The 27,434-nt window shown below is 65.5% G+C and overlaps 1 protein-coding gene across 1 annotated transcript in view; it reads right to left on the bottom strand.

The window, feature by feature from the left end:
* LOC101930753 (smoothelin) overlaps positions 1-26,725 on the bottom strand; it is a 48,240-nt gene extending 21,515 nt beyond the window's left edge. The window contains 15 exon segments of the mRNA XM_065568256.1: positions 394-501; positions 1,252-1,430; positions 1,432-1,647; positions 1,649-1,716; positions 1,719-1,799; positions 1,802-1,936; positions 5,283-5,352; positions 6,344-6,681; positions 7,146-7,245; positions 8,605-8,702; positions 8,801-8,879; positions 10,244-10,337; positions 10,767-10,927; positions 24,960-25,162; positions 26,590-26,725. Coding sequence (XP_065424328.1) covers positions 394-501; positions 1,252-1,430; positions 1,432-1,647; positions 1,649-1,716; positions 1,719-1,799; positions 1,802-1,936; positions 5,283-5,352; positions 6,344-6,681; positions 7,146-7,245; positions 8,605-8,702; positions 8,801-8,879; positions 10,244-10,337; positions 10,767-10,927; positions 24,960-25,010 — 1,778 coding nt within the window. The 5' untranslated portion in view covers positions 25,011-25,162; positions 26,590-26,725.
* Between the last annotated feature and the right edge of the window lie 709 nt (positions 26,726-27,434).

Raw genomic sequence — 27,434 nt, 5'->3', positions numbered from 1 at the left:
ACAGGCCTGGCCCAATCCCAGCCGGGAGCCGCGGGGCCCATAGCCAGGCTGAGGCAGGATCTGGTTTCACAGCAGAGCCAGTGGAGGCCCAGGGACTTGCTTCCCTCCCCACCCCATTCGCACAGCCTGAGCCCCCCAGTTCCTGGCACCTGCTCTGTGCCCCAGACCCAGCCAGCCAAGGCTGGCAAACTCCCGCACCTGCCGGCTCAAGGGCTGAAGCATCCTTCCCTTGCGCAGGGCACTGCGCTGGTAAAGCGCCCCCCCGGGACAGCCTGCACCGGGCGCGAGGTGCCCAGGTGGGGGCATAGAGTGTGGCAGGGCAGGACTCAGACGCCTGCAGGGGCAGCAGATCCCTCGTGTGCACCAGGCCCGGCTCTTCCCCAGGCCCGTGGGGGGGGGGGGGGGGGCCTCACCTTGCTGGCTGTGCTGACCCTGCCGGTGCCGCTAGCGGTGCTGCTGCTGCTGATCCGGATGGGTGAGCTCCGCAGCCCAGGGTCAGCTCTAGGAAGGGAGGCAGGAGAGTCGAGGCTGACAGACAGCTGGGGCCAGCCAGCATCGGCCGCGGGCTAGCTCGGCGCCTCGCCAGGCCCCCACAACATGCACACCCCAAAGAGCCACACAGGGCTCAGACCCGCCCCTCACCCCCACAACTGTCCCCCACCCTCATAGAGCCCAGCCCCCCAGCGCAGGGCTCACCATGCAGAGCACAGCCCACCCCTGCTGATGGCACAGCTGGCCTCTGCATAGGGCGGGCCCAGAGTCAGGGGATCCCCCATAGGAAACCCAGATTCCCCAGCAGGGGACCTGTCTACTTCACAGTGAGGGACTGAGGCCCCTGGGCACCCACAGCGAGCCGAGGCGCTCCCAGCTCTGTGGCAGGCCTGGGGGTGAGGACCCAGTGTCCGGGGAGTGTCCCACAGCCCTTCGGCTGGACCCTGACACTCCCCTGGCTGGGACCGGGGGCAGCCAGCCCTGGGGCCATACAGCCCAACTCCAAGAGCAGGTCGAGGCTCTGCTGGTTTCCCGTGAGCCCCACTGATCTGCCCTGGGGAGAGGGGGAACCATGGGGCAGCTGCTCAAAGGCATCTTAGCATGATAGCCGGGCAAGGCTGCACCCCCGCCTGGCTGCAGAGCCGGCCCCACCTGGGCACGCTCAGGAGCGGCTGCCCTTTGCTCGCACCTCTCCCAGGAGCAGAGCCGTGGGACCCACACATCGGCAGCTCAGCCCTGCCACCACAGCCACTGTGGAACCTACCTGCCCGCTGGCTGCCCGGCACGCCCACGATGCGGTTGCTCACGGGCTGGGCCCTGCCATCCTTGATCTCGATGGTGAAGAGCGTTTTCATGGTGTCCTCGTCCCTGGCGCTGGCCTTGGTGCCGCAGGCAGGAGGCTGGGGCTGGGCCGGGCAGCTGGGCAGAGAGGCAGCGTTGCTGGGCACCAGGCTCCTCTGTGCCGGACGAGCTTCCCTCGGCATTTTCAATGGGCCTCTGCGGGGACGTCAGCCGGCCGCCCTGCGATTGGCCAGCCTGGCTCCTCCCCACAGAGCTGCCCTCCTCTTTAGGGCAGGCTGGGCCCCCGGCCATCGCAGCCTGTGCCTCTGAGGAGGAGGTGTGGTGCTCTGCACGGCTGCTGGCTGGGGGGCCCCCCTGAGCCCTCCTTGGCTCCCCGGAGGGCAGCATGGCCTGGTGGCGCCGGGCTGAGTCCGCACCGGGGACACTGGGTAAGTCTGCTGTGCGCTGGGCACTGGCCGCCTGGGAACCACAGGCACCCTGGGGACGCAGGAGCTGCTGCTGCAGGACCAGGAGCCTTTGCCAGGGCTCTCCCACTTCTGGCTGCAGGACCTGGGACCAGGCTGGGCCAGGGAGTCCGAGGTGAACTTGCGAACGCGCTCCCGCACCGAGTTGGCTCTCTGGAAGGGCTGCTCCCGTGCGGGCTCTGGAAGGGGAGACAGGTGCAGAGTGAGTACTTGAGCCATTCACCCGCCCGGTGGGCGCAGAGCCTGACTGGCACTGGAGCGCTTTGCCAGGCATCCCCACCCCCAGCTCAGTCAGGTTTCAGGAGGATCCCGCCAGCCCAATTACCACCCAGCTAGGGCGGAGCCCGGAGCAGCGCCAGCCCTGTGCACCGCTCTCATGCCCGGGGGCAGGCTGCCCACCCTGCAGGGCTGGCTGGCGTGCTCTCTGGAGAAGCAGGGCCGGGGCCCTTCACCCGCATCCTAGAGCTCGCAGCGGGCAGTCGTCACAGAAAAGCACCTCGGGACCTTCCATGCTGCCGCGAGCACCAGCCCGATATGGGGCCAGAGCCACAGCGCCGGGGGCCAAGGGGAGGGGGCATTCTACCCAGTAGACGGCATGTGGGCGTAGCGGTGGAGGTCCTGGCGGGCAGGGGTTCCTGGCACATCATGGGTGGGTGCTGCCAGCCACAGCGTTTGGGAAGGACCAGACCAAGGTAGCATTTTCAGAGATGCAGATAGCACAGCCAAGGAGAGCGACGTTAGAACAGCAGTGCCAGCCATCACCTCTGAGCACAGCAACCCGCAGCCTGCCCCATGGGCAGGGAGGCCGAGCCCCCCGCCACAGAGCCCGGCGCAACCCCCAGGGGCCCAGGCCGCCCTGCCCCGCGGGTACCCAGCCCTCAGCCAGGGGTGAGTTAATCTGGGCTGGCGCAGGCCCATGGCCAGCAGAGGGCAGACTGCAGCCCTGCCCCCCCAGAGTCCCCAGGCAGGGCAGACTCAGGGACAGGGCCCACGTTCCGCCCGCCTGTCCCCCTCCAAGGGCACTGCCAGGCTGGGGGAACCTGGCCAACTTCCTGCAGAGGTGTCCGAGGAGTGCAAGGTTTGCTGCAGAACCAGCCCCTTTGCACGGGCTCCATTTGTGCCCCTCTGCCTGGGCCTCCAACGAGCACCCCGCCTCGCCAGCTTGTGGCAGGGCCACGTGCTGAGGGCCAGTCCGGGGCACTGCCCGGGGAAAGCCCACCTGCAGGGGTAGCTGTGAGCGTCTGCCCTGGGAACCTGGCCCAGGGGTTACACTTGGTCAAACCAGGACCCCTGACCCTCCACGAGCACAGATAACAGTCCTATGCTGCCAGACACCAGCGCCCCCATGCCCTCCACTACGACCAGCCCCGCCACAAAGACTGGGCCGGGGGCTAGTCCAGCAGGCGAGCTCCAGGCTCAGCCCAGCGGGCGATGCTGCCAGGGCACAGCCCTGCGGTGAGAGCCGAGGGGAGGGGCTGTCCTGGGTTTGCAGGAGACGTCCCCCTTTCCAGAGGGGCGATCGCAGCCGCCGCGGTGCGCACGGTGCAGCTCCTGCTCCATACGCTGCCCTGGCACGGTCATCCCCAGGACCCCCTGCTCTGGGGCAGGGACGCGGGCACCGCAGCATCTGCCTGGCACCACGCAACAGAGCCAGGCTCACACAGTGAGACGCTGAGCTCACCTCTGCCAGCCAAGGTGTCACCCTCTGATGGCTGTTGGGGAGTCTAGGGGCTTGACCCACTTCCACAGGGGGCCTGGTGGTTGGGAGGGGGACCCTCTTGGCCATGGAGAGGGGCCTGCCCTCCCCTGACCAGAGTGATGCATGGGGTGGTGCCTGTCCCGGCTCCGGGCAGACCCCAGGGCTGTAGGTCTCCAGGTCTCCTCCCTGCCCTTCCTGCGCACTCCCTCTGCTCTCGCTGCCAGCCTACACCCGGCCTTGCTCAATGCCTGGGGGCAGCACCTGCCCAGTTAGCGAGGGGGCAGGAAGCTCAAGGGGGCTGTCACAGAGATGATCCCCCCCCAGGGGGGTACTGGAGAAGGGCTATGCACAATGAACCCTGCTCCGCCTGGGAGAGAAACCCGAGAGCCTGTCCTGCAGGGAACTCCCGACTCATCTCAGCCCCTCCCCGGCCTAGCGGAGACCCTGGCAGGTTGAGTCAGGGGAGCCGACCAGGGCCAGGATCTCAGCTATTTCCTCCAGCTCCCCAAGCCGCAGCAGCCGGCAAGGGGGGGGGAGCCCTGGCGCTGCCTGGCGCAGCAGGCCTATGGTACGAGTCGAAGTGTGGGGCGGTCCCCCGAGCTGGGAGCCCAGCTCCCCCGCTGAGATGCCTCCAGCCAGCAGAGCGGGGTGGAGGGCCAGGAAAGCACAGAGCGGTGCCGAGCCGCCGGCCTTATTGGGCTAAAGAATGTAAAAGGCTGGAGTTTGCTGCACACACGGATTCCCTTTCATGGCCCTTCAGCGGCCCAGCGAGCAGGCAGGCGATGTCAGCAGCACCAGCCCGGCCCCGCTCCCACATCAGCTGGGACCAGGGGCAGCTGATGAGCAGGGTCAGGGAGGGGTCACAGGCCTGGGTCACAGGGGGCACCCCCTCTAGGACCCCCACACAGACATGCACCAGTCTCCCAAGGCACCTCCATGTTTGTGCCCCCTGCCTTCGCTCTCTGCCAGGAGTGGTCTTGATTTTGCCTGGGAAGCTTGTCCTATCCCAGGGGGGCGGTGGAGGGCGGGGGGGGTGCACATCCCCCAGCTCGAGCACAGACTCAGCTGTGCCCGGCCAGGAGCCCAGAGGTTGGTCACAGAAGACTCAACGCCTTCGAGCAGCCAGACTGGAGCAACGAGGACACAGGCTAGCCAGGAGCCCCAGCAAGGCCACGCCGCCTCCCCCAGAGGGCAGCACTGAGCTGGGAGCCCACAGCACCGAGCTGGGAGCCCACAGCACCACCCACTGACCTACCTTGGAGCCTGGCACTGCTGCAAGAAAGCCCACAGCTCCGTCCACCCACGCCATCTACCTGGAGGGTGGCACCATCGCAGGGAGCTCCGAGCCGACTCTGCAGCCAGCCCAGAGGGAAGCAGCATCCCCGAACAAGGCAGTTCACAGCATGGCCACACTGGAAGGGGCACTGCTATGGGGAAGCTCGCAGCCCCAAGGGGGAGCTTGGCACAGGGGAGCTCCCAGCAATGCTCACACAAGCACCCCCAGCAGAAGCATTGCTGGGTGTCTGCAAAACATCCCCAGAGAGGGGGTGCACAAGTCAACATGGCCAGCAGGGAGCTACTGCGGAGAAGCTCTCAGCATCACTGGAGAGGGGGCACTGCTGCGGAGAAGCTCGCAGCCTCGGTGCCCCAGCATACAAGGAAGCCCTCACTTGATGCAGGAAGGTCCCTATGCAGACAGTCCATATACACTAGTGGGCACAATCCACTGGTGCAACTCCCGGCAGGGGCTCCCTGACCACAAGGCCCTGGCCAGGCACAGCTGGGGATGGCGTGGGGGAGGGGATGGTGCTGTGCCTGCGTCTTACCAGCTCGCGTCGTCTTGTTGGCAGAGCTGGCCGGCTTCTCGGGCACTTGGCTTTTGACACAGATGCTGACCTGGGGGGAAGGGGGAGGTGGAGGGTTAGCCCCAGCAACTCCTCAATCCGACAGGTGCCAGATGGTGCTGGGTACTGCCTGCCTGGCCCCCCTCCCCTGACTCTGCCCACCCCCCTCAATCCCACCACGCAGTCCTCTGCCAATCCAGCCCTGCCCCTCTCCCCCGGCTCTACCCACCCCCCTCAATCCCACCACGCAGCCCTCTGCCAATCCAGTCCTGCCCCTCTCCCCCGGTTCTGCCCACCCCGCTCAATCCCACCACGCAGCCCTCTGCCAATCCAGTCCTGCCCCTCTCCCCCGGCTCTGCCCACCCCCCTCAATCCCACCACGCAGCCCTCTGCCAATCCAGCCCTGCCCCCTCCCCCGGCTCTGCCCACCCCCCTCAATCCCACCACGCAGCCCTCTGCCAATCCAGCCCTGTCCCCTCCCCCGGCTCTGCCCACCCCCCTCAATCCCACCACGCAGCCCTCTGCCAATCCAGCCCTGCTCCCTCCCCCGGCTCTGCCCACCCCCCTCAATCCCACCACGCAGCCCTCTGCCAATCCAGCCCTGCCCCTCTCCCCCGGCTCTACCCACCCCGCTCAATCCCACCACGCAGCCCTCTGCCAATCCAGCCCTGCCCCCTCCCCCGGCTCTGCCCACGCCCCTCAATCCCAACACAGCCCCCTGATAATCCTGCCCCAGCCCCGCTGACCTGCAGCCCCCTGCCATGCCACTCTGGGCTGACCTTGCAAGGCGCAGCGGAGTTTTGTGTACTGATCAATGGGGACGTGTTAAACCCCAGACTCATTTCGCTCACGTCCTGTTTCAGGCCTGGACAGCGGGTCCTGTGGTGAGCAGCCACCTAGCGGCCAGCATTCGCAGTACCCAGCTCAGCCCTCCACTCACACCTGTCCCATACGCCCGTGGGCGCCAGCCAGCAGAGAGGGCAGGCGCAGCCCGTTCCTGGGCACCCCCCTTCAGCCCCCGGGAGGGGCAGCTGGCCCGTTACCTGGCTGCTCTGGTTCCCGTCGCTGGGCAGCCTCCGGCGAGTCTCCTCCACTGGGCAGCTGTCGCCCGTGGTAGCAGGTGTCTCTTGCTGCTCTGGTCCGCCCTGGCTGGGCTCCCCACTGCCCTGGCTGGGCTCCCCACTGCCTCCTGCCTCTGGCTGGCCGAGCCCCTCGCAGTCCCCCTCCTGTGTGCAGGGCTGCTCTGCCCCTGGGCCGGGCTCAGGGCTCTGGGAGCTGCGCTCCGGGGGCTCGGCTCTCCGCTGCGGCTCCAGCTCCAAGGACGAGGAGCAGCACGGGGGATGCAGCGGGTCCAGGAGCAGCAGGGTCCCCGAGGCCGGGTCTGCGGGAGAAAGAACCAACTTATGGGGGAAGGTCGCCCCAGAGTCCCCCCACCCTCCTCCACAGCTAAACCCCCCTTCCCAGCCCCTCCCGAGTGAGACCCCCGACTGGGGCAAACCCTCTCCCACCGCTCTCTGCCGCACACCAACTGCCATGTCCCGGCCCTGCAGGGAAAGACCCCTGCTCAGGACCGAGCAGCAAACCGGGTGCTGCCCCGACCCCACACCGCCGCCTGGGAAAGGGGCGGCTGCCAGGGAGAGAGCAGGCAGCCCCTACAGGCCACGACCCCATTGGGCAGGGCATGGCGGGGTCCCACCCACCCCGCCCCACTGCCCCTGCATGACCAGCGGGGGAAGACAGCTCTGTGCCCTCCCCTCTGGGCCCCCAGGCTCTGCCCCGGTGTGGGCCGGGCTGGACTTTGCCTATGGAAATCAGGCCCCGGGGGCAGGATTTGCATGGACTCACCCTGGGCATCTGGTTTGTGGGGCTCTCCCCTCTGCTCACTGCGTAGCTCCCGGATCTGAGCCCGGATGCGCTCCCGCTCCTCCAGGTCCTCTAGCTGTGCCTGGGGGACAGGGGAGTGAGTGCCAGCCCGGCTGCCAGCCCCCCGACAGGGAGCACCCAGCTGCGGGCCCCTGGCCGGCTGTCCCTGCCCACCCCCCAGCACTGGGCGTTTACGTTAACCCTGCTCCCAAGTCGCCCCCTGGTGGGGCCTGGGGCCAGCAGTGGGCAGCCCGCGTGACACCTGAATAGAGGCAGAGAAGCGGAGAACCTGGCCAGCCCCGAGCCCAAGGGGGACATGGGCGTCCCCTGGGAAGGGCTCAGTGCTCCTCACTGCCCAGCCTGCCCCAGGGACTGGGACGTACAGGCCACCCCCTTACACATCTCCTCAGGAGCCGGGAGCAAGCCCTCAGCAGCTTGCCGTGCTCCTCTGGGGGGCGGGTTCGAATCCAGCCCAGGGAGGAAGTGGCTGGAAGTCCCCAGGGTGAGGGAAAAAGGGCTCAGCCCAGCTCCCACCCCCCAAGCCAGCCAGTTAGCCCTTCTCTCAAGGGGGCAGGGAGGGACGAGAACTGACGAGCCTTCAGGCTCAGCTAGTCTCCCCCCCTCCCCAATTTCAGGAAGAAAGCCTCAAGGTCCCCCGGCACAGATCCCCTGCCCACGTCACTGCCCAGAGCAGCTGTGGGAAACCCACCTGCCCCAGGGCCAAAGCCCCAGGGCTCAGGGATGGCAGGGTGGGACCATGGCGATTACCCATGGGCTGTGGGGTCCCAGGGTGCCCTGAGATGCAAGAGGGAGGAATGGAACTCAGCGACAGTGGGCACCCTAGAGGGCACTTGGGATGCATGGGGGGAAAGCCTGGGACAAGATGGAGCCAGCACAATGCCCAGCACATTGGGCAAGTGGCGGGAGACTGCCCCCAAGTGCAGCGATAACACGTGTGGGAGTAGGCACATCCCCGGCTCACTGCAGAGCCCTACACTAACCCTCTGCCCCAGGCCTCCCAGTTCCTGCAGAGCCCCCCCGGCCCCACACCTCACCGGCGAGCTCCCCCCCGCCCCACTCACCACAGAGCTCCTCCCGCCCCACTCACCACAGAGCTCCCTCCGGCCCCACACCTCACCAGTGAGCTTCCCCGCCCCACTCACCACAGAGCTCCTCCCGCCCCACTCACCACAGAGCTCCCTCCAGCCCCACACCTCACCGGCGAGCTCCCCCCCCCCGCCCCACTCACCACAGAGCTTCCTCCGGCCCCACACCTCACCGGTGAGCCCCCACCCCACTCACCACAGAGCTCCCTCCCGGCCCACCACCTCACCACAGAGCTTCCCCCGCCCCACTCACCACAGAGCTCCCCCCGCCCCACTCACCACAGAGCTCCCTCCGGCCCCACACCTCACCGGCAAGCTCCCCCCGCCCCACTCACCGGCGAGCTGCCCCCATCCGAGCTCTCCTTCCCCTTGGAGGCCAGTGGCTCCTTTTCCCCTTTCCGGCTGTTGTGGGCTCTCCCTGCCGAGGCCGCAGCTGGAAGGGAGGGAGGGAGGAGCCAGTTAACGAGGAGCTGGCCCGGGGCAGTGCCAGGCCAGGCCTGCGCAAGGAGCCAGGGGACGGGGGTGCCGTACCCTCAATCTCGTTGGCCCGCAGCTTGCGGATGGCGGCCCGGATCAGCTTGCGCTCCTCGTACTCGTCGGCTCCTCGCAGCTGTGGCAGAAAGGGGCACAACATGGGCTCTCTCCGCTCCACAGCCACCCCAGGCTCCTGGCACGATGGGGGAGGGAGCGCCCCCAGCGCCAGGTCCAGCCCACCCAGGCTCGGCTGCAGCCCACTCCCAGACAGGCCAGGTGGGTTCAGCAGCCGCCAGAAATCCTGTCTAGGTGTATGATCCACCTGGCACAGCGCAGGTTTCCTCTGCCGCTGCTCCATGCATGGGCGCCAGGGGCAGGAAGGGAGGGAGCACAGAGCAGGGGTTATAGTGGATGGTTGGGAGCCAGGACTCCTGGGTTCTAGCGACAGTTCTGCCACAAACTCCCCATGGTACCTGGGGAAGGCATGGCCCCGCCTTGCCTCAGTTTCCCCACGGCTAGGTGGTCAGGCGCTGCCCCGGGGGAACAGTGCTCCAGACGCTCTCACTGAATGCTGCCTACTGGGGGCAAGGGTGGGAGGTGCAGCACCTGCTGGGGAGGAGCTCACACTCCAGGCAAACCAGCCAGCAGCCTCTTCCTCCCGCCCGCACCCCCACGCCAGTGGGAGACCAAACCGTCTGCATCCTCCCCACCTCCCATCCACCAGGACACTGCAGCCCTAGACTCAGGTCCCCTTGGCGGGACACCCTCCACTGCCCTGCTCCTTCAGCCCTAGCCCCCAAGAGGGAGACTCCAGAACATGCCAGTCGACAGCCGGCTCTGCCCCCGCGCTGCCATACACACAGCCCTGCTCGCCAGCCTGGGTCGTGAGAGGTCCCAATCTCAACTGCTCCATTGGCACTACGGCAAGTACCCACCCTGCTCCTGGCACCGGGGGCTCCATGCCCGCCCAGCTCTCTGCGCCTTGCCAGCAGCCCGACGGCACTGCTCAGGCAATGCCTGGCCACGGCTCCCCTGGACACTGCTCAGACAGGGTAGCTGATGGGAGCGGAAGGTGATGGGACATGGCAGATGGGGGAAGGCGCTGACGAGACCAGGGGACCCCCAACCAGAGTGTGCGAGCAGTAGCAAGGGCACAGCAATGGACCCGCACCCCGGCCTGTTTTACCGAGGGGAAACTGAGGCACGGAGAGGGTCAAGGATATGGCCTGCCCCAGGTCGCACAGCGAGTAAGGGGCACAGCTGGGAACAGAACCCAGGAGTCCTAGCTCCCCATCTTGTGCTTGGCTGCCCTGATCACAGGAAAGGAGAGGGAGTGAAGGGAGCCGAGCTGGAAGGCAGCAGGCACCCTGGCTGGTACCAGATCCTCCCCACCCCACACCCAGGGCAGAGCGCAGACTTACCTCCTGGAACGGAGCCAGAGCGGGGTCATTCCCTCCCCCAGAGGGCCGCCAGCAGCCCACGCCCTGGAGGGCAACTCACCAGAGCCGTCAGCTCCTCCACGTCCGTGATGGAGTCGAGCTTCCCGGAGAGCAGCGCCAGGGATTTCTGCTGCTCTTCCTCCAGCCGCTGAGACCTGCAGAGAGACAGTCTGACCAGGGGCACGCAGGCTGGGGAACTGGGCTGTCCCCCCAGTGCCAGAAATCCGAGTGCACGCTCAGCTTCTTGGTGGTGCGGGCAGGGAGGGGCCAAGACGGCATGATGCCAGGATGGGGGCACTTCCCCTAAGCCGAGCTGTAGCTTCTCCTCTGGGGGGACCAGGGACACGGAGCAAGCAGGAGCTGCCATCCCAGCCTGCCTCATCCCACACGGGCCCTACGGCAGGAGGACCAGGTATCCAGGGAGCAGCGAGCACCGGCCTGCCTGCCAGGGGCACTGCCATCCCTGCTGGGAGGGGCAAAGACTCTGCTCCATAAACCAGGCTCACTGGGCCGGGGTGGGCAGCTCAGCCCTGCCCACGAGGTGTGGCGGGGCCCACACCCCATGCCCCAGCCCCTGCACTCACCGCAGCCAGTTCTCCTTGTTCTCCTGCCGGCGGCTGCCGCGCTCCGAGCGGAAGCGCTTGGATGCCAGAGCCTCCTCGTCCCGCTCCAGCTCCTGGCGCCGCAGTTCCCGGATGGCGGAGCGGATCTGGCGCCGCTCAGCGAGGTCCGGCGTGGCCTCCAGCTGAGGAGCAGAGCAGAGCAGAGCGGGGAGGTCACCCAGGGACGGCTAGAGCCTGCTATTTATCCAGCCCCCTTCTCCCAAGGGAGCGGCGGTCAGTGCCACCCCTCCTGAGCGCCCCTCCCGCCGGGCCGCCCCCGCTCAGCACAATGGGGCTGTTTGTGCCACTGCGCTAGCTGCACGGGAGTGTCACCGCACACACTGCTGGGCACTGTCCTCTCCTCGCCAGGCAGCGTGTGCCCTTGGCGCACAGCCCTCCGGCCCCAGCACACAAAGCAGAGGGTGCCTATGCAGCGGGGGCACCGGCATGGCTCTCAGAGGCAGCGTCACACATGCACGTGCCAACAGGGACAGAGAGCAGGGACTGGGCAGGAGGAGGCCAACTGGCCTTTCCCGACACTGCAGCTGGCAGTGCCCGGGCAGGGAGCAGAACGCAGAGGCAAGACTTGGGCCCACACTGTCCAGCTTCAGATCATGCCGCGGACTTGCCGCCTTGCCAACGCTTGCCCTGGGGAGGAAGGAAGCTGGCAGCACACTCCAGGGCACGTCCAGGCCAGGCCCCTCTGCAGAGACACAGATCTGTCCGGGGGGCACAGGGCGGTGGTTGGACGGGAAAGAAAATGGAAGGCCCAAGGGCTGGGTCTGCTTGGGGCAAAGGGAGCCTGCGGAGACGGCAATGGGATGGGGTTGACAGGCACCCACGATGCACCAATGCAACTCCCCCTGACCACCGCAGCCCCTGCCCCCTCCCCACAATACCCCTCTGTTCCCTTCCCCACCCTCAGAGTTTGCTCTGCTTCTCTGCCTGCAGCGGGGGGCCCTATCCTGGGTACTGCAGCAGCTGGAGGGAGATGCCGGAGCACCGAGGGCAGCGTGCCAGGGCGTGGGAGGCCCCGTTTCCTGATGTCGATCTCACGGCAAGCTCTGATCCACATGTCCCTTCCTTCGGTTGGGCTCTGGCTGGGAGCGATGTCCAGCTATCGTTCCCCCCCCGTTTGCAGCCACCGCCCTGTCCTGCCACAAGACGAGCTCTGACGGCATGCCCAGCAGGTAGGCCCGTGGGAGGGGCAGCACCTTGGATAGCGGGTGGGACAGGGAACAGTGCAGAGATTCGGGAGTGGTTGGAGCTGGCGCGGGTGGCTGTGGAGAACCTGGACTCCCAGCATCCTTGGGGGCAGCGTACCCAGCTCAGAGACCTCAGCTCCAGCAACCCTCCAAACCCTGGGCAAAACAGGACCTGTTTCCCCCGCACCCCCCGGCAGCACAGCGGCCTCAGCCAGCCCAGCACACAGGACACCCTGCTGCCGCTCTGGGGAAGGCTGCTCAGACAGGTCTGCAGAGTGCTGCCGTGGGCAGCGCCAGTCATGCAGGACGAAGGGCACTGCCGGCTCCACACGGGCCCAGTGCCCTGGGCCTGGCCGAGGAGCCAAGGGTGGCTCCCTTGCTGTTGCTACGGCAGCACTCCTGCCTTGCTCTGCACAGGGTCTCGTCTCCAGGGACCCCACGGCTGGGCCAGGTGCAGGAAGCCAGGCCCAGGCCTAACGGGAGGGGGGAGCCCAGAGACCCCCAGCCCCAAGGGGTGGGGACCCAGGAGACCCCGGGAAGCGAGGGCAGGAGCCCAGCCAGCTGGGCCCTGCACAAGCCGGAGCGCCTCTCTGACTGCAGCATGTCAGGGCTGAAGGAGCCACTGGCTCCAGCCGCTATTTCTCATGGAATTTGTTAAAAATAAACTATTTGACCCAAACCAGCTGCTGTTTGAGATGGAGCCTTTGAGGGGTGGGAGCAGCGGTGCCAGCCCCAGCCTGGGCTCCTGCTTCCGCCTCCCCTGCCCCTGAGCACATGGAGCCAAACAAACCCTGCAGCCCACTGACCAGGCCCAAGGGGAAAGACCCCCAGCGCAGGAGGTGAACCACATCCCCCCGGGAGCAGGCAGCTCCCATCCCGGCAGCCCCAGCCTTTGTCTGTTTCTTGGGGGACGGGGCTAGGGTGGAATTAACATTGCCAGCCATCTGTAGCTTGGGCCCGTTCCCCATCAGCCAGCTAGGGACACCGCTCCATAAACCCCCCGAGGGGAGACCCCACTCCAGATTCCTGGCCACACGCCGCAACCGCTCAACAGAGGGGGAGCCCCCCAGGTGCCAGCCAGGAGGCAAGGGCCCCAGGCTCCCCCCAGCCCCCACTTCCCTCCTGGCAGCTCCAGCCCAGGTTCTCACTTCCAGCCTGGACAGAGCAGAATCAGGTTGGGCCCAGATTTGAGCAGCGAGCCGGATCCAGCCCACGTGCGACGCTGGGGGGACTATGGAGCATGGTGTGGGTCAGGTCAGCCACCGGCTCCCCCGTTTCTGCAGCCAGAGCTCACCCTGCCAACATGCAGCGTCATTCCGGGAGGTGCCAGGCCAGCTGGACCCACCCCCAAGAAGCCAGTGCCCTTTGGTGCCTCTGGAAGCCCAGGCACCCACAGGAGGGTAAACATTGCCTGCCCCAGACCCCGCTCCCCACCACTAGGGCGCTCAGTGGTAGAGTCCCTAGGGAGCGGCTCTGATGCATCAGGTTAGGGAGCTGGCAGGCACACCGGGGGTGGGGTGGGGACCAGCCAGCAGGGTGGCTCAGAGCTGCACCAGACTCTGTTTCCTAGATGCTGAAGCATCAGGTGGAGCTGCTAGTCCTTGCCTGAATCCCAAACACCTGGCCCAGAACGTCTGCACAAAGGGCCCGCAGCTATCCAGAGCCCGTAGCCGGGTGGGAGGGCGAGCGCGGGTCACCAGTGCTCTGCGCCATGCTGTGCAGGGTGGGCGCTGGCCTGCCAGACACCTTGCCCCTGATCCCCAGAGAACAGGAAAGATTCCCCTCCCCGGAGCCCCAGCTCATCCGCACGGGCTGGTGGAGATGGGGTCAGACAGGAGAGCAGGGGGAGGAAAAGGCGGGATGGAAGGGATACCGAGCAGAGATTAACTGGGGGGTGGGGGGGGAGGGGAGGGGAGATAGCCAGGTACCAGCCACGGGGCCTCTGGTGGGACCAAGTGGCAGAGTCCTGGGCATCCCTCTCCCCTTCACTCACAGGCTGCCCTGGAGACCAGGACACATACGCCAGGGCAGGAGGTGGCATTTTGCTGGCTACAAGGCACCTCCTGGGAGAGCGTCTGAGCCCCAGGGATGCACCAGTGGGACCGCACTCTGAGACGAGGCTGCCAGAGACAGCAGGGGGCTGAGTGGCACAGGGCTCACGCTGGACTGCCTGATGCGCTGGAGAGCGCAAGCATGCCAGAGATACCTGCTCCCTCCTGGAGCCACGACCTTAGTCCCGTCTGGCTCTGAGTGGGGACCCCCTCCCCCTCACGCGCTGCCCATCAGCACAGGTGGTATCAGCCACGCTGCAGCTGGTTCTCACACCCTGCGGCAACTGGTGCCTCTTCACCACAGCTGGGAACGGCCGCCGGGCAGGGGGGCTGCCAGCCAGGGTCCAGCTGGCTCTCTTCCACACAGCCCCAGGCAGGGCTCTCTCACGGGGGCTGTAAGCCAGGATCAGGCCCTGCCTCTGGCCCCTGGGGCAGGGAAGCGGCTTCAGACCCCGTGAACCCTGGCAAGGAAAGCGAGTCAGTTCTGGAGAGAGGTGCAGGGAGAACAGCTGGGAGGAGACAGGGCCTCTTGCTGCTCCCCTGGGACGGGTGTGCAAGGGCGGGGCAGGCTAATGAGGAAATTACCCCTTCCATTCCGGGCTTCCCTCCCAGCCCCTCCTCGGCAGCTGCTCCAGCTCTCCAGTAAAGGGGGGTGGAGGGGACTCCACACTGACAAGCCAGGTCGGCTGCTGTCCCCAGGAAGCAGCACCAGGCACATTCCCCCCACAGCCCTAGTCAGTCATCCAGTGCCACGCACTGCGCTGGCACACGGAGCAGGCAGGAGACACCACATGGAGACACCCACCCCACCCAGCCACAGACAGGAAACCCTGCCTGCCAGCAATACCCTTTCAATCTGCAGACAGGATGCACAGGGATTGGCTGGGAGGGCTCACGCCTCCCATGAGCCAGCTCCATTGGGGTCTCTCAGATTCACAGCCTGATGCCCCCAACTCCCCACGCTTCTCTCCATCATCCTGGCCCCGAAGCCAAGTGCTCCTGCCTGCCCTCAGCAATCCCACAGAGTTGGGATTCCACCCCTGCCCACACTCCCCCCTGGTGCTGCCAGGCCAGCTGCACCAATGGCCCTTTTGGTTCAAAGCCGCCGACGCTCCAGCATGGCTGTGCAGGCCGGGAGCAACGAGAGACCTCAGCCCTGAGCTGCCACTGGGGCAGTCACCAGAGACCCTGAGGGATGCGGGAGTCAGGCTCCCAGAGGGCAGGAGCTTGCGAGGGGCTCAGAGGAGGAAGCTGAGCTCAGAGTGGGGCCCAGGGCCCTTCTCCCTGCCAGGATGGGGGCACAAGCTCTGCACTCCTCACGCCCTGCCCAGCCCAGCCAGGAATCGGTGCTCCCGCCTGTCCCCATGGGGACTGAGCCGGACTCTTCACCTCAGGAGAGGCTAGGGCGCACTGCACAGCATCCTGGGCCAGGGGGCCGCCTGCCCTCCCTTGGCAGACCCAGGCCTCTCCTCCCTCAGAGCCAGGTGTGCTCTGCCCTGGGGTGAACCCCTAGTGGGCATACGGCAATCGTCAGCAGGCCAAGGCCAAGCCACGGTTCCCCCTCATGACATCCCACAGCCAGGGCAGGCCATTCTGCCTCCAGCAACGCCTCTCCCTGCCTGGGGGCACCAGCATACCTAGCCTGGGACAGCACCTCCCTCTGCCCTTCCATGGCCCAGCCCCGCCTAGTGCCGCTGCCTGCTCTGCAGGGTGAGCCCCCCCGGCTCCTCTCTGGAGCTTCCCCAGGACCAAGAGCTTGTGGGGTGGGAAGCAGGTGCCCTGGCACTGGGCTTCCTCCAGGGGAAGCCTGGACCACAGCCCCTGGGCCATTCAGAGTCAGACCAGTGCTAGGCCTAGCAACAGCTGGCTTGGCGACACACAAACAGTATCTATTCCACCCCAGGGCAGGGACTTGACGTGCCGAGAGCTGGGCACATGCTGCCCCTCAGGAGCCACGGCCCACAGTGGCAGGCTTGGGTGCTTCCCCCCTCAGCTGCCAGCCTGCAGGGTCGGCTGCCCCCAGCAGCAGGAGCGCTTAGCACATAGACCGTCTCCTGGGTGGGTTTCAGCCACCTGCTTCAGTGGGACGGGGCGGGCCAGATCGCCCGTGGCAGCAGCGTACCCAGAGCCCTGGGGGGGGGGGGGGGGGGACACTGCCAGGAGCACCCGAGGGAGCACAAAGGGGACCCAGACAGGGCAGCCCCTCAGCTCTGGCGCAGGAAGGGCTGTTCCCTGGCTGGAGCCTAGCAGCAGATACTCCCCCAGTGAGTCCTGGGCTCCCCCACTGGGGCTGCTAACAGCCGGGCATGTGGGGGTGTCACAAGCCCATGTCCCCCCCGAGCCAGAGCCCAGCCAGGCCCCCTAGGGACAGAGTGCAGCCCTGCCCCTTGCGCAGAGGAAAGCAGGGGTCAGGCAGGCCAAGGCCCGCAGAGCGGAGCTGGCCAGGACAGCGGGTAGCTCGTTCAGAGCTCAGACACGCAGGGGACCCCCACAGTCTAGGCAGGGGCTTCCCTGTGCAACATCAGCAAGGACGTTCTGGGGCAGGGGAGGATCAGAGGTGAAACCCCCTGCATTTGCCATGCAGAGTGAGTGGGGGGCACGCCCCCCAACAGTTCCAGCCCCTCCCCCTCCCATCCATCAAAGTGGCCTCCACCTGCAGCCTCTGGAAAGGCCCCGGCAGCTGAGCCGATCCGGCCTGGCGTCTGCCTGATCAGCCCACTCCAAATGCTGCCCCAAGGTCCCCCCCAGTCAGCGCCCAGCCTTACCAGGCACCGAGCGGCACTCCAGCCCCAAGCCCCCAGTGCACCAAGCTCAAGGCTCCTACCACTGCTCCAGCCACCAGCCACTGCCCAGGGCCCCGTCTGCAGTGTCACTGCTGGGGGGAAAAGCCTGGTGTGGACACAGCGCCGAGACACCCACCCAGAGGCAGCAAACCCCCCAACCCCCCCCCCCCCCCCCGCAGTCAGAGGAGCCCCAGCCCCCTCGAAGGGCTCAGCTGCAGGACGCGGCTTCCCAGGAGAAGGGAAATCCGGGGCTGGGGTGGGGGGAGGCCTGGGGAAATCAGATGGACTCTCCCCAAGGCAAGGCAGTGGCATCGCCGGCTAGCCGTGGGCAACAGGCCCAGCACCCCACTGTGCGGGGGCAGTGGGCTCAGATGAGCCCTCAGCCCTGTGGATCTTCCAGCTGCTCCCAATGAGACCCCCAGGCTGTGACCAGCTGCTGAGCGAGCACCACCGCCCCCTCCCACCGCCCCCTCCCGTCCCACTGGATGCGGGTACAGGCCTGCCCAGCCCCCAGCATGAGGGGACAGATATCCCTGTGGACCCCTATCACTCCTAAGAGATGGCAGCGCAAGGAGGGGGGCAGAGTGGGGCCGGTGGGAGGGGACATGGAGGGGTTTGGAGCCTTCCCCCCCATGGGTGCGGACAGAAGGTGCCTCATGTCCCTGCCTTTTGGCACTGCAGCTCCTTATCGGAGCAGGAAGGAGGGAACTGCTCCCCCCGGCCTGCCCCCCCACAGCAGGCCTCCCTCCCCCATCCTGCTGACAGCGCTTGGCCCCGGTCCCATTTCCTGGATAATGGGTCACATTTGCCCTCGTTGTCAGCTCTGTTTCCTGGCCGCCCCACGTCCCTCTGCGGCGCGCCCGGCCCCCGGACCATGCAAGAAGGGCAGAGGGCAGGTCGCACTGGCCTGCTGGGAGCAGGACCGCCTGAATCAACATGGCTGGCGCACACACTCCCAGAGTGAAGGGCCAGGAGCTCCCGCACCCCTTCCCTGCCAAGACACGGCCTGCAGCCCACACCACTGCCCCACATGGCCTTCCTCGCCCAGCCAGCTGGGAGAATGGCACTCATCACGCTCTCCAGTCGCAGCTGCACCCCTCAGCCTAATGCTTTCTGGGGGAGCAGCCCAGCCAGAGACCAGGCCTCTCTTCCAATATTGGGCCTCTGGAGCCCGCTCGCTCCCAGCCAGCCAGACGGCATGGGGGAGACCGGAGAAAGGGAGAGAAGCCAGCCAGGGTCTCCAGCACTGCGCCGGCTCTAGACGGTATTGCTCTGCGCTTGGTTCCCTGGAAAGCATTCCCTCCGCGGAGGAGAGATTACAACAGAGCAGGGGAAGCATCCACATCTCTAACCCACGTCAGCACCGAGCCCAGGACAGGGAAAACAAACAGCCCTCGATGCTCTGCGGCCAGCAGCGCAGGGGAAACAAATGTACTGGAAACCACAGCCTAAGCCGATCGGCCGGGAAAGGACTGAACGTTCCACCCTGCTCAGCTCGGGACGTGCCAGAGGCCCTCGCGCACCACCACCCCCCACCAGGCAGTAAATTAACGGTTACGAGCTAACGCCTGCCTAGCGAAACATACAATGTGGCCTTGTAAACAGGGCTCCAGCAAGTCACGGGTGGGCGGCTTCCCTGGCAGTACCAGAGCCCCCTGCCATTCACAGGCCTCTCCCCAGCACTGGGACGGGGCAAGTTTTCCCATTTATAGGTAGCTATAATTACCTCCAAACCCGCATGGCTTTGGGGAAAGGCAAAGGACCGGAGGGAGCCAGCACAGAACGGAGAGAGGGGCACCAAGGAGCCAGACACTGGGCACGTGGACGGACGGACTGAGCAGACAGCTACGGACAGTAGTTGGGTGCACTTCTCTCATGGCCTGCATCTCTAAAGGTGCTATGGACCACCTGTCTCTATGAAGCCATACATCCCAGCCCCAGGCAGCCATCTCTGGGGTGGGTCACGGCAGCTGTTTAACAGCACATAACACGGCACAGCAGTTCAAAGGAAGGACTACAGGTGGGTGGGGGAGGGGGGATCAGTGGGAAAGTGAGAGCCAGGGCTGGGAGATGGCTTGAGGGAAGGTAAAGTGAGGATCCAAAGGGGGGGGGGGGGGACACAATCCTTCCCAAAAGCCAGCATCAGTGAAGAAACAGGTGGACCCTGCACCTGCGCCCCTCCAGCCCTGGCCCGCCCTTTGTCTGGCCCCAGCTGGGAGGGGATTTGCATTCTGCCTCTCTAATGAGCCAGACTGGAATGTGGAGAGGCCGGGAGGGGGGCGCATGCCCCAGCTTTGGGTCGACCTGGTCCAGAGGGGGCTCAGCACAGCTTAACAGGCTGGGCTGGAGTCCACGGATGCATCCGGCTGCGTGCGAGAGGTGGGGGTGTCCAGGCGACAGCGCGGGCCCCTCTGCCCCAGGCCTTGTGTGCCAGGGGTGCAAGTCTCCCCCTCTCTCTGGGAGGATTTTACTCCATGTTCCTCAGACACATTTACAATCCCCCTGATCGCCCCACGGCCCTGCCAGGGGGGCTGCCAGGGCAAGCTCTCGGGGCTGGTGCCACCTCGTGCAGGCCGCAGGACCCGGGGGCTCTGCCTCCCCCATGATCAGGCTTGGCCACACGTCCCTCATTGCCGCATGGGCTGAGCCTGCCCGGCTCCTTTCAGAAGAGGAGGCAGCAGTGTGACCATTCAAACCAGCCAATCAGCTGCCAGCTGAGCCAGGCAGCACCACCCTGGGCAGAGCTCAGCACCAGGGAGCCTAGCACACACCCAGCTCGGGGGCGGGAAGGTTCCCAGCGAACCAGCCAGGTGAACCCCGAGACAGGCAGCGCCTGCACAGGCCAGGAGCGGATTCTGCAGAAATCACTACCCCCCCCATGGTGCCCCCTAAGAACAGGCCAGCCCCCCCTCCCCCCACCTCCAATGGCAAACCCCTCAGGCAAGCATGGGGAGGAAAGCGGAAAGGGCGGGAGGGAGCCAGAACCCACGGGTTTAAAGGGAGCTAGGGCTGGGAAGGGGGAAGCAGAGGGGAGCAGAGGCGGCTGGGCGTGGAGAGGGGGAGGAAGTGCAGGGAGAGGCAGGCAGTTTCTCCTTATATGGGCTAATCCTCTTCCAACACAGGCAGAGCCAAAAGCCAGCAGAAAAATCCCTCCTCCCATGCCAGCTCGGAAGGGGCCTCTCCCAGCCGCGAGAGGCAGAGCACACAGCTAGGGACAGCCCCTGGGCAGGGGGCTCCCCCCCACAGCCAGGGATGGGGATCCTAGCCCTCTCCAGCCCCACAGGGGAGACAGGGCAAGAGTGACACGCGTCAGAGAAACCCATTCACCCCTCCCCTTCCCCACAACGCCTGGGCCCAGCCCCTGCTGCTCTGCCCACATGCCCAGTCCTGCAGGCACAGCAGCCACTGCCAGGCCGGACGAGAGCACAGGTGACAATCCGCATTGTGTGGGGAGCAGCTGGGCCCAGTCGCCCCTGGGGGGCAGAGAGGAGGAGGGACAGCCATCGCTGGATCCCAGCCATGCTTCTCCCCCTCTGAGCACACCCTCCAGCGGAGGAGCTGCTCCATCACTGATTGAGTCAAGCCCCTGGCTCCCCAGGGTATGAGGAGAATTCAAGGGGAAACTGAGGCACAAAGGGGTTTCTGGCACAGCTAGGGCACCTATGGTCTATGCCTGGCAACAGAAAAAAGCCCCTCTCTGCCGTGACCTCGGCGAGGGCTCCGCAGCTCCACGCACTCAGAACAGGTTGAGTTGGGTGCCCTGGCTCTTCTCTTCACCTCCAAGCGCACAGAAGGGCAGGGCCCAAGTGACAGCCCAGCACCAGGCTCTAGCAGGACAGACGCTCTCCTCACCGGGCCGCTCAGGTCACGCAGCCAGACCGTAGCAGAGTCCACACGAGACTCCAGGGCCTTGGCTACAAGAACCAGGCGCCAGAACAGATGAACCTGGAGACCCGTCAGCAAGCAATCCAAACAAGAGCTCAGCGAGGGCCTTGGGCCCCGAGGGGGCAGTCGGGCGCTGGGCAGGGGATGGTCACGGGACTGTGCTGGAGACAAGATAAGTCTCCCAAACTGCCATCCAGCACCAGCTGCTGTCACTGGGGAGTGCCTGCCCCACAGCAAGGCCCCACACAGGGCAAGGGGCTCCCACACAAGCCAGGCATCACATGCGGGCCCCTCTCATGCCCTCCCACCTCCCCACACTGCTGCCCTTCCCAGTAACCCTCCAACAGCTGCCACCACCCTGCCCCAACGCCGTCCCCTGCAGGTCTCAGCAGAGCTCCCCTCCTCCGGGCATCACCCGGAAAGCGCCTCCTCCATGGAGCCAGTGACGAGCGTCTGACTGCAATCGCTCCCCTGGCACCGGGCAGGCCTGCTGCTCTCCCGACAGCCGTGTGAGCGCCTGGTGCCTTCCCAGCACAGCCCCGCTGCTACCTAGCAAACCAGGTGCCCCAGCTCACCCCATGGCTGCTCCCTCCACCGAGACTATGCTTCAGTGGAGTGTCACACCCCCGCCCACTTCTCCCCCTAGCCCAGGGTGCACCCCCGTGCCCATGCCCCCTTCCCCTCTCAGCGCAGGCTGTAACACTGGCCTCATCCTGCGCCCTGAGCTCACCTTCTGCACCCACACCTCCGCCACCGCCCCGCTCGGGTACACCACAGCACCTGCTCCCCCTCCACTGGCCTGGACTACGGAGCCCCCCGCAGCTCTCCGCCACCGCCCCGCTCGGGTACACCACAGCACCTGCTCCCCCTCCACTGGCCTGGACTACGGAGCCCCCCGCAGCTCTCCGCCACCGCCCCGCTCGGGTACACCACAGCACCTGCTCCCCCTCCACTGGCCTGGACTACGGAGCCCCCCGCAGCTCTCCGCGCTGCCCCAGCTTCGCGCCGCCCCGAGAGGATCAGCCACACCCCGGGCTCCCCGCAGGATCTCTCACTCCAACTGGCTGCACTATCTGCTGTCCAGTGCCTTCCCCTCTGCTGATCTAGTGCCAGCTTCCTCCATCCCTTCATGAAAGCTCCCCTCCGTGGGGGCGACAGCCGTCTTCTCTGCAGCTACCCGCGCTACCGCTCTGGCTGCCCGCTCCCCCACCGAGCCGGGGGGGGGGGGGGGGGGAATCAGTCCACTCCCCCCCGTCGAGCCTGGGGGGGGGGGGGTCAGCCTTCTTCTCTGCAGCTCCCCGCACTACCGCTCTGGCTGCCCGCTCCCCCACCAAGCCTGGTGGGGGTGTCAGTCCACTCCCCCCCGAGCCGAGCCGGGGGGGGGGGGGTCGGTCCCCACCTTGCCACCCAGAGCGCACTCCCAAGGGCTGGCTCCCAGACACGCGCAGGACGGACAGGCCAAGCACCGGCCCCCCGAGCCCCAGGGGGTGCCAGGTCTCCAGCCCCAGCCGCCTGCTGAGACGGGACGTTCCCCCCAGGCTGACTCAGCTTCCCGCCGTTAACCATTTCCCAGGATTACTGACACAGCACCTCGGTCACCAGCAGTTTGGCCTTTGGAGCGCCGGAGCCAAACCCTCCCGCTCGAGGCCAGCGGCCGAGATGGGGGAGGGGGGAATTAGCAGTCCAGCTGTGCCTGGCCCCACAGCAGAGAGAGCAGCATGGGGCCCTTGGCAGCATTGTCCCCCAGAACCAGGCTCTCCGGGCCGCTGTGCAGCCCAGGGCCCTAGCTGGAGGACTCCCACCCCACGACAGCCCCAGTGTGTCACCCTGGGTGATCGCAGCCCCCATCTCCAGTGCAGTCCATCGCTAACTCCCCGCGGAGCTGCTCTGCTGGGGGTAGCCAGGGGGCCAGGACTGCCCACGGGAGGGAGAGGGGAAATCCGGCCTCCCTGCTGAGGACAGCCCAGCCCAGCCCAGCCACATAGGCGGCAGCCCCGCCTGCCCGGCCGCGGCCCCAGCGGTGTGTTTCGGAGCAGACCGCCGGCTGGCACCCACTCAGGAGCCCCCCCACTTCCTCACCCTGGGTTGGGAGCTCTCTGACCACTCCAGCAGGCAGGGGGGCCTAGGGTGGGGGTTATTACTGCGGGGGGGACTGCAGACGCCTTGCCCTGGGACCCAGTGTCTGTCCAGCAGCCGGGGGAGAAACAGGGCAGAGGAGGACGTGCTGCTGCCGAAGGAGCCAGTGGTCCTGGAGCTACCTGCTGCTGGGCACAGCAAGTGGGTAGTGAAAGGAGGGGGATGGGAGGTTTCTGTCCCAGTCCGCAGGGTCCCTTCCACAGGCACGCTAAGCAACTCGACACACGCACTAGGAGGGAGCTGGAGCAGATGGGGAGCGCTGGCTGCTCCAGGGCAGAGGCCCTGCAGAGAGGGGGCAGAGCGCTTCCTGCTGTGCCTGGATTCTAGCAGCAGAGAGCAGGGCAGGGCCACCCGAGCGGGCAGGAGCCAGAGACCGGAGCCAGACATGCACAAGGCAGCTGACAAACAACAGCATCAACCCCTGTCCCTGGCAGCAGGAGCCCAGAGGCCAGGCTCAGCAGCACAGCTGAGCAGGGCAAGGCAACGGGGCAAGTGGCAGAGTGCGTCTGGGGCAGCCTGCAGAAGGGACTGATGCACGCCAAGGCCAGGGATACGGTCAGCAGCAACAGGACAGCGAGCTTGCCAGAGCCCCACCATGCCAGGCACAGAGCTGGGAGTGGCCCCCCCTCTCCCCTTCCGGTGCCAGAACAAGGGGGTCGGGCCCCTACGGGGCCATCACATAGGCGGGGCATGGCAGACCCCTGCTTCCTCAGAGAGCGAGCACTAACCCTGCTGTTCACTGGGCACCCACCACCCTCTCTGCCTATGCATGTCCCCCATCATCAGGCACTGGTGGGGAGGCTCGGCAGGGGCGGGAGCTGATCCCCCAGGGTCCCTGTGCCCCCCATGGGAGCAAGCAGCAGCCGCCTCAGGAGATTTGGGCCAACACACTGCCGCGCTCCCCACCTCACTCAGCCCCACGCAAAGTGCCCTCGTGGGAGCAGTGGCTGGAGCCCAACGCACCTGCCCTCAGTGGGGAGAGCTCGCAATCCCAGACTGGGAGGGGACCCCAGAGCCCCCCTTAGCCAAGAGCTCAGCACGCAGCCAGGGACGCCGGGCAGGCACTCACACAGGGCGCTCCCAGGGGCCAGTCACTGTTATCTCCAGCCACTGGGGTGACGGGCGACAGGCCCTGCAGCCAGCGACCGGCGCCAAACGCAGGGGCTGCAGACACAGCTCGCTCAGGCCCCATGGTCTGGAGCACCCCCAGGCCCAGGAAGCTGGCCAGCCCAGGCCTTTCCACTAGACTCGCCCAGTCTCATTGCCCCCACCCCACCCAGCAGTGGGCTAGGACCGCTCACCCTTCTGTTATGCCCAGGCCGGAGTACAAACTAGCACTGCTTAGCTTCAGCCACGCTCACGCCGTTCCCATGCCCAGACCTGGCCCAGGGGGTCTCTGGGGAGCAGGCAGAGATGTTTTATCTCCTGAGTTACAAACAAGCAGCCTCCCAACCCCTCCGGCTGTGCCAGCCAAGCTCACCCGATCGCGTGCCCATAGCGCAGCAACGCCACCAGGCACCGAGCAAGCCAGCAGCTAGGAAACCAGTTTCAAAGGAAGTGTAGACAGGGCCGAACAGCCACGGCATTGATCTGCCTCCACCATGGGGAAGAGAACTGGTCTCAACCAGATCCCAAACTGTGCCAGAGCCTAGGTGCACAAACGTCCCATTTACACTGCAAGACCAAAGCATGGCAGGGCTGTACCTGAGTCCCCCCGAGCCCAGCAACAGTTACAGTGTAAACAGAAACAGAGCCACAACCCCAGTGGGCAGGGCCTGACTCTGGCAGCAGGCTGTACATACGTCCTGCCCAGGTTGTGCTCTGGAAATTACAGGAGTTGTTTCCATTTCTTCCTCCCATCCTGATTACAGCGGAACACCTGACACATACTCCCAGGCACCCAGAGTGCCCCAGCGCTCAGCCAACCACCACGCGCTACAGCTGCCACGCTATCAGGGAAAGGCTCAAGCAGAAAGGTGAACGGAGCAGTGGTTTCTCTTTTCTTTCAGCAGGGAAGGTCTGAGCGCTCTGCGGAGAGGACGCGGCCAAGGTCAGGAGCTACCGAGGAGATACACACGCACGTTCCCATGGGGCTGCCCCTCAGGAGGGACTCACCAGTTTCCGGAGGGCTCCCTCATCCATGCTCAGGAGGTTCTCTTCAGACATGCTTGCCTCCCTTCACGCCAAATGCAGGCCTGGTCTCAGTGACTGCACTGTTCTGGGCAGCTCTCAGGGCTGGATGCTGCGTGGAAGTGAGCGGACGGGAGCAGGCCGTAGGGCCCGTGCTGTTCTGGGACTGCCAGCTCACAGAAGGAATTCTGCAAAGGAACAGATTGCAGGATGTCAGCGAAGCTGCAAAGAGATTCCTGGATTTATTAAACCTCTGACGAAAGGCAAATGGGATCAACCTACAGCTGTTTCACTGGTTGCTAATCCCAGGGCTGGAAACAGAGTCACTCTGAAAGCAAACCACAGCACACTCCAAGAGCCTCACCAACACCCTATGCTCTGCCAGAGGCGAAGCCTGAGCTGAATGCATCCGTCCCACTCACACAAGGCTTCCGACTACTTCTCCAGCACTACACCCCACGTTCATGCATCCAGATCTGCCAGCGCCCCTTAACCACGCTCCCTCCCCAATCGATTTATCCAGAGACACCATCCACCCACCCACAAACAACACCTCCTTTTTGACCAGGAAGAGAGATTCCCCAAATACAGCTTGATCTTATTAAAACCAAAATAAGAGACATTCCACCTCAGAGAGGTGCAATATTTGGGCATAAAGAACTACAACGAGAAAGGGAAGTGGCCAATCATATCAGTTACCCCCAGTTTATTATTGTGGATTGGCTGGTCCAAGCATACCCACCTTTTTAGTACTGACCAATTCCCCCTGCCCTGCCCATGGTATTTGTTGCCCTCAGAGTTTAGTGCTGGTGAAAGTCATCAGGCTACTAGACAAAGTGGAGGACTCTGCTCTGGGGCGACAAGGAGCCCGTCCCATCCACGGCCTCGCCGCTGAGCCAACTCTGATCACCAGTGAGCCCCAGCTGTGAGGTGGGTATCGAGCTCATTTCACATAAACCACCGAATAGCCATTGGCAGCTTTCAGGCATGGCTTGTCTCAGGTCCAAATAAACTAGTCCTGTGGTGAAAGGCTGTATACACCCATCCTACCAGGTTCTACGCTGGCACTGGCCGGGGTCCCAGATTTCCTTAATGCAGATTGGTTCTATGTTTGCCCCCCCCCCGAATGGACTAAAGGAAGTAGGAACTGCCAAACCAGATGAGACAAGTCGCTCATCTCTGACAGTAGGCACTACCGGACGCTTTAAGGAAGGGAAGGAAAAACCCACAGGGCAGGGCTCTGGAATAGTTTGCCCCAGGGAGCCAGGGCTTGGTTTAAATGAGAGACTTTCCCAACTTTGGGGTTTGTTTGGGTTGGGGGGAGGGGTTGGTCAACATGTTTCCCTCCCCTCTTTAATCTGGATTAGCAAACAGCACCCCAATCCAGATTTGGCAATCTCCCCAATTGTACAATCCAGATTAGAGACCACCCGACCTCCCACCCTGGGATTAGCCAGATCCACTAATTCCTTAATCCGGATCGGAGAGCACCGCCCCCATCCTCAACTAGGAACGGCCAGTCCTTTAACCCACACTGGCCGCTGCCCCTCCAAACCCTCAATCCGGATTAGTCAGTGCCTGCCTCCCCTCTAATCCGGAGCGCTCCCCCGCGCACCTCTTGTAGCGTTGCTTCGGCCAGGCCATGAGCCCCGGCCACGTCCCGGCTCCGCTCCTCTCCTGCCGCAGCTGGGACTGAGCGGCGCCCGCCGCGCCAGCCCCCAACCCCCGCCTGCCAGCCCCGCCCACACACCCACTCCCACCAGTCACCAGGCGCGGACCGCCCAATCCAGCTCACGCTGCTTCTCCATTGGCTCATTTCAATTCATTGACCTCCCCGCCCCGTGGCCAGAGCCCCGCCCCGCCCGCGGCATTCTGGGGCGTGTAGTTCTGAATGGCGCGGGGCGGGGCGGGGCGGGGCTGGGCTAGGGAGGTGCCCGTGCCTGGGGGTTGCGGGACGGGGCACGCTGTACTGTACAGGGATTGGATGTTGGGGGGCTGAGGCCGCACTGGGGGAAGGGCATGGGGGGGCTGCCTGTTCTGGGGGCGGAGCCTGTGCTGGGGGGGCGGAGCCCGCGCTGGGGGGAGGGCATGGGGGGGGCTGCCTGTTCTGGGGGCGGAGCCCGCGCTGGCATCCACTGCCCCACTGTCTCCCGGACTTGTTGCCACTCCTCTCCGTGTCACTGTACTGCTGCCCCCTGCTCCACTCCCCAGATGCCTTGTCTTTGCCCTTCGTCCCCGCCTAGCCCGTCCCTGCCCTCCATATAGACCCTTACCCAGCCACACCTCCCACGCCACCCTCCAGCGCCCATTGGCATGTTCCCCACCATGCCATCGTGCTCTCTCCCATGCTGCCATATGTGTGGGAAAACACCCGCAAGGCCACGCCTTGAAATCACTCTTTAACACCCCTCTCTGTGTGATGCCTACAAACCCCATGCTGGGGGGGCTGTGCTCGACAGC

The sequence above is a fragment of the Chrysemys picta genome, chromosome 15, assembly GCF_011386835.1.
Source record: "Chrysemys picta bellii isolate R12L10 chromosome 15, ASM1138683v2, whole genome shotgun sequence".
Classification (NCBI taxonomy): Eukaryota; Metazoa; Chordata; order Testudines; family Emydidae; genus Chrysemys; species Chrysemys picta.
The sequence above is the reverse complement of the archived record's forward strand: the minus strand, read 5'-3'. Positions and strand labels throughout refer to the sequence as shown.